The sequence below is a fragment of the Dromiciops gliroides genome, chromosome 3 (genome assembly GCF_019393635.1).
Source record: "Dromiciops gliroides isolate mDroGli1 chromosome 3, mDroGli1.pri, whole genome shotgun sequence".
Taxonomy (NCBI): Eukaryota; Metazoa; Chordata; class Mammalia; order Microbiotheria; family Microbiotheriidae; genus Dromiciops; species Dromiciops gliroides.
This window is the reverse complement of record NC_057863.1, coordinates 64,075,907-64,081,629: the sequence shown is the minus strand read 5'-3', so window position 1 is coordinate 64,081,629 and position 5,723 is coordinate 64,075,907. Positions and strand designations below refer to the sequence as shown.

Below are 5,723 nucleotides of genomic sequence, written 5' to 3'. Positions count from 1 at the left end.
TTTAAAGTACTTTGCAAACCTTAATGTGTCATCGTTCTTGTGATAGGAGCTTTGGCAGTGAGGTCTGAGAATTGGGAAACACCTGGATTTGAGTCACTAACTAGCTGTGATAACTCACATTTATTAGAACTGGACAGCTGGCAAAACTCTTTACCTTTCACAACCCTGTGAGGTAGGTAGTGCAAGAATTATCGTTGTTATTGTTGTTCGTCCTTCATTCTCAGAGAGAACTAATGACACTTCTATTTGACAGATGAGGAATTGAGGCTGCAAAAACCTAAGAGACTTGCCCAAATTCATGTGCCTAACATGCGCTAGAGGCAAACTTGAACCTTGCTGACTCCAAGTCACAGTTAGACTGTATTTGGATGGCTATAATCCCTCTTACATAGCATATAGGTGATTATTTCCCAAGAGTAAAGTTTATATTAGGGGCCGTGTAGTATAATCTACAGCAGGATGTGAGAAGGGGAGGTGGGGAGAATAGCATCTGGTGAATTGCTCCCAAATTGCAGATTTTAAAATAAAAACCATTTCTTGGTGTAATAGTTTTAATTAGTCTGTTTTTCTCTCCCCCCTCCCCCCCGCATTTATTTTCATTGTCACCTGAAAACTTTGGCTCACACTTCAGAAGTAAGAAGTAAACGTAGATTCCCAAGTCTTTTTCTTTTTACAGCTGTTGAGTTCAGTGAGTTGAACTGCAATACTTCTGAGTTCATCCGTTCACTCCAACATGACCAACTTCTGTTGTAAACTTTCCCTCCAGGACACGTGACAATGCATTTCTTGAATATATATCCCAGCTGCAGAAGCAAAAAGGCTTTCAGAACTCCAGGCATCTGGGAGAGGAAGATTTCTGTTGGACTTTGTATGAGAAGAAATTAAGGATTTCAGTTGGATTTTTTTTTCCTGTCTAAGGGTAAGTGGGCAGTATTTATTTATCATGAAAAAATGTCAAAGGGGGCTTGTTGTAATTTAAAAAAAAATTGTCTAAGGAAACATTGGCTTTGTGTGTTAAGCCCTGTTAAGTTAGAGAGATGAATTTTGCAAGCCTGCAAGTTTTATTCTCTTGAGATAGAGACCAACTTTGAAAGAAATGAATTGTACTAAAATGGTTAAAATATCTTTTGAGCGTTCCCTTGCCCCTTTTCTTTGTGCAAGGCAGAAAAAAACTTGTTTTTTAGCCTTTTATTATCTGAGGATTTTAGGAAGAACTAACCTGCCTGATTTCTATTTCAGACCCAGGTTGTGAAAGGTTGACTTTGATACCCAAGATGGGTGATGCAGTTGCTAACACTTCCTTACCTGAAACCTCCAGCTCCCTGCCTGAGCCCCAGTCCTCAACCAGCATGGGTGGGAGTGGTAGCGAGTATTTTTATGTCCTGATTGTCATGTCCTTCTACGGCATCTTTTTGATTGGAATCATGCTGGGATACATGAAATCCAAGAGGAGGGAGAAGAAATCCAGCCTGCTTCTGCTCTACAAGGATGAAGAGAGACTCTGGGGGGAGGCCATGAAGCCTCTGCCCATTGTGTCCGGGCTGAGGTCGACCCAGGTGCCCTTGATGCTGAACATGCTTCAGGAGAGCATGGGACCAGCTCTGTCATGCACCATCTGCTCCATGGAGGCAAGCAGTGTGAGCTCTGAGTCATCTTCACCTGATGTACATTTCACTATCCAGGAGGAAGTGCCTGATGATGAGCTAGGAGAGACCTCAGAGACGCCCCTCCAGGAAAGCAGCGAAGGGTCTTCAGAGAACATCCCCCAGAATTCCTAGCACTCTGATGTGACCTCCAGAGGTGGCCCTGTTAGCCAACACACTTAGCAAGAGGAAGGAGATATGCCCAGTGTTCGATTCCACTTCTTCAGTGCAGCTGCCGCTTTAGAGAGACTCGTGCCTGGCCCCCACAATGGGGTCCCAGGGGGCAGTGGCTCATCCTGAGGTGGCAGGATCAAGGAGTCAAATGATGCGTTTGTGACCTGGACTTGGCACCGCAAAAGTCTTGCCAACAGCTACAGTTTGTATATTTAATTTCATGCCTAGGTTTTTAAAATTGTACCTGTTCAGAACATGGTATGGGGACATTTGTGTTATTTCTGTGGATGCTTGTAATAATTACTGCATCATCTGCCCTCGTTAAGAGTGCTATATAATGTCTAGGACCATAGCTTTAAGCACTGGAAGGCATCTCAGAGGTTATTCCTCTTTGACAGAAGAGAAAACTGAGGCCCAGAAAAGCTTAAGTGATTGACCTAAAATCAACAGGTAGTAATGGAAAAACTGGGATTGCCCCCCAATCCAGTACTATTTCCATCTAGCCTCCAGGAACAGTGGAGAGAATTTGCTTACTATCAGGGATTCCTTTTGATTCCCCCTGATTAACTGTTAAGTACCTCTTCTGGGTCTGTTATCAAGTTGCAGACCAGGGCAGACTTCTTGCAAAGTCCTCAGAAGGGTAGGATGGAAGGTTCTGGGAAGCAAAGTCTGACAGTGAAAAACCGATCACCTGAACCCGATGATCTATTGCGTGTACTGTAAGAACCCAGTCTTTACTTAAAACCATTGGAGACCATTTATTTATATAATTGACCACCTGGGTCCTAACGTGTAACCTTGACTTTTGCTGGCTCTTTGGTTTGGGGGGAATCAGCTCCTTTCGGGTAGGTAGCATGTGACCAGGAATTCTTAATCTTCCCTTCAGTTGGCAGCCATGTCTGGAGAACGGTTCCCAACACCCAGATGTCTTGGTGTGTTGTCTGGCTGTCACCGCAGAGGCCGGAGAACTATTGTTGACACCCCTCGTCTGTTCTAGCCAACTTTCTTTGCAAGACAGACGTAATAGAAGCCTTGTAAACGTGGTTCTTTATCACGTAGCTGAGAGCAGGAAGGGCATTCTCACGCGGAGAGCACAGGAATGGGGGGCCGAATCCCGTGGCCTCTGGTTCCTGGTTCTACCACTCATTTGCTGTGTGGTCCTGGGCATTGGCCCAAAGCCTCCGTGTCCTCATTTGGCAAATGAGTTTCATAATGATGCTTACTCCCCAGAGACATGGGGGAGGATTGCTTTAGATTTTTAAAGCTCTGCGATAAATACTTCCCTGACTGGGGTGAGGGATGCTTTGGGGAGTACAAAATATTCTTCCCGTAGTTAATGTTGGGGTTGGGGGGTGTGCAGAGTCTGTGGATAAAGGAATAGACAGAGACCTGGGGCTCCCGCTGCCCAGAGAACTTAAATTTTCCCAGGAAGGAATCTAGGAGGCTGACAATTCGTTTGGTCTGCAAAGTGTCCTGAGGATCCCTGGGAATGGGGCAGGCAGAACGTTTCGAGGCTGATATTTGGATGAATTTGCCAGTGCTTCAAGCAAAAGGAATGGGAAGTTTAAAAGAATGGTGCCCAGCAATGTTCCCCAAATGTCTTCACGTATTCCTGTGTTAAAATAGCTTTGAGACAGCCTTTCTGGCGCTGAGAGCCTAGAAGAAAGGGAGAACACTTGAGAGAGACATAGAATAGAGAAAGAAGAGAAATGAACAGGAACAGGAAAACTTTCTTCTAGCTGCCTTGTGTGCACAGGAGGGAGGGGAGCTGAGAAAAGGAAGAAAGGTTAGCAGGAAAGAGACTGGTTGAGTGGGATGGGGCATGGAGGCTGCAGCAACTGTATTCCTCTGGCAAGGGTTAACAGCTTAAAAGCTGGATCTGCTGTATCAGAAAGATACAAGAAATTTATGTTGGGGGGTGGGGCAGGCCCTCTTGGTCACTTTAAAATGCAAAGGGTAGATTTACTCCAAAGGGGGCTGTTTAAGTTTGAAAGAAGCCAAGCTAAGTTTGGCCCCTTGCCTGGAATCACTTGAATTCTGAAACTTTACTGAGACCGACAGACTTGTAAGTTGTCACATTTTCCATTACTTGCTTCATCCCTGAGGTTTGGTGCAAGTCTATCTGTGCCTATGAAACAAACATGGTGTACATACTTATGATCGTACTGAGTTGTATAGAATTGTCTCTTATATTTAACAGTTTGTATTTTTCACAAAGTTTTTATTTAACTAAATAAACACATTTCCCTCCTATTTTGGGGAAGCCATGAATTCTTTCTGGTTAGTTCTTCTTAGCCCAATCCTGATTTCCAAGAAAAGCAAGGCAGGGTCTCAGGGCTCATTCAGGCATTTTGCTCAGTTTCCAAAGACAGTTTCTTCCTCCATTGTACACATATCTCATTTCTGCCTTAGCCGTGCTGAACGAGAGCCTGCTTTTCCATCTTTCAATGTCCTTTGCTTTTAATGGAAAACAAATTGCAAAAGTTCTTTTGACAGACTCCCTGTTTCTCATTTGGCTGCTGCCCCATTTGGCTTTCCGTTTGCCCCAAGATACAAGTGCCTCGAAGATGTTGTTTTAGATTTGGCTGTGAGTGAGAGTTTGGGATGAGTGTTGGTCTGTCCAATGTTATCCATGGCTGTGGTTGCAGCAGTGTGGGCTGATGGATGGAGATATGCAGGGCTTCCAAGTTGCTCTGCTTAGAAAGTCAGCTCCAGTTAGGAGGAGTGGGGATAGAGCCACCAAAGCAACTCAATCACTGATCGATCAATCAATCAATCAACAAGATTTATTAAGCATTTGATACGTGTTGGGGATATGAAGACAAAAACAAAACAATGCCTGCCCTGGGGGAAATATTATGTTTATTTAGGTCCAGGGACTAGACATAAAATTTCATTGACATAGGAAAGTATCAGATGAGGAAACTCCCTCTACCAATGCAGGTTGCCATCTTCACTGCAAAGTAGAGTCTGAGAAATTAAGTTCAAGTTACTTGCCCAGGGTCACACAGTCAATATGTGTCAGAGGGAGGATGGACTTTCTGGTTTTAAGGCTAGCTTTGTGACCACTATGTCTTACTGTCTCTCTGTTTCTGTCTCTGTCTCTCTATCTCTCTGTGTTTCTTGGTCTTTGTCTCTCTGTCTCTCTCTCAGTATATGCATTTATGTATATACAAGGGGCATTTAAAAAGTAGTGGGCAGAGGCACAAGCATCTGGGGCAATCAGCAAAGGTCTCATGCAGAAGGTCACACTTCAGCTAAACTCTGAAGGAAAACTAGGGATGCTAAGATTATAAGTAAGGCGGAAGCACATTTTGCATAAGAGACAGCCAATTTAAAGACATGGAGCATCATGTGTGAGGAATGGAAAACTGATCAGTTGGGTTGAATCATAGACAGTCAAAGAGAGAAGGTTGCAACCAGGTTGTTTTAAGGGCTTTAACAGCTGAACAGAAAAGTTTATATTTGATTCCAGGGCAAGAGGGAGTCACTGAAGCTTCATGAGCAGGAGAAGTGTCATGGTAAGACCTGTCCTTCAGTTATATCACTTTGGCACGTGTGTTGAGGATGGATCCGAGATATGGGGCAGGTTGGAGGTGATCCCTCCCCCTCACTCTTCCCCAGCCTTTACCCCAGCAGGGTGAGCTCCTCCCCCTCAGGGGAGCTGTATCTGTGGCAGAGCTTAACTATAGACTGAGACTTGATCAGCTTTTAGGATGGCCAAGGAGCTATCCTGCCAACTCATGATCTCCTCTGAAGGCTGGGCAGGTGGGAGAGGGTGGGGGTTAATCACCCCATGTCATCTCTGTGTAAGGAAAGACAGTAGGAAGTACCCCTTCACTTTTCCAATCAGGTATTTCCCATGGTTTCCCATGGTGGGGGCATCTGGTAAGAAAAGAACTGTCC

General features: G+C 44.6%; 1 protein-coding gene across 1 annotated transcript; it reads left to right on the top strand.

Annotated features, from left to right (window-relative positions):
* The first annotated feature begins 832 nt into the window (after positions 1 to 832).
* On the top strand, positions 833 to 3,979 carry KCNE4 (potassium voltage-gated channel subfamily E regulatory subunit 4). Its single transcript, XM_043996797.1, has 2 exons — positions 833 to 919; positions 1,240 to 3,979. The coding sequence occupies exon 2, from the start codon at positions 1,275 to 1,277 to the stop codon at positions 1,776 to 1,778; it is 504 nt and encodes a 167-aa protein (XP_043852732.1). The 5' UTR covers positions 833 to 919; positions 1,240 to 1,274; the 3' UTR covers positions 1,779 to 3,979.
* Positions 3,980 to 5,723: the final 1,744 nt, after the last annotated feature.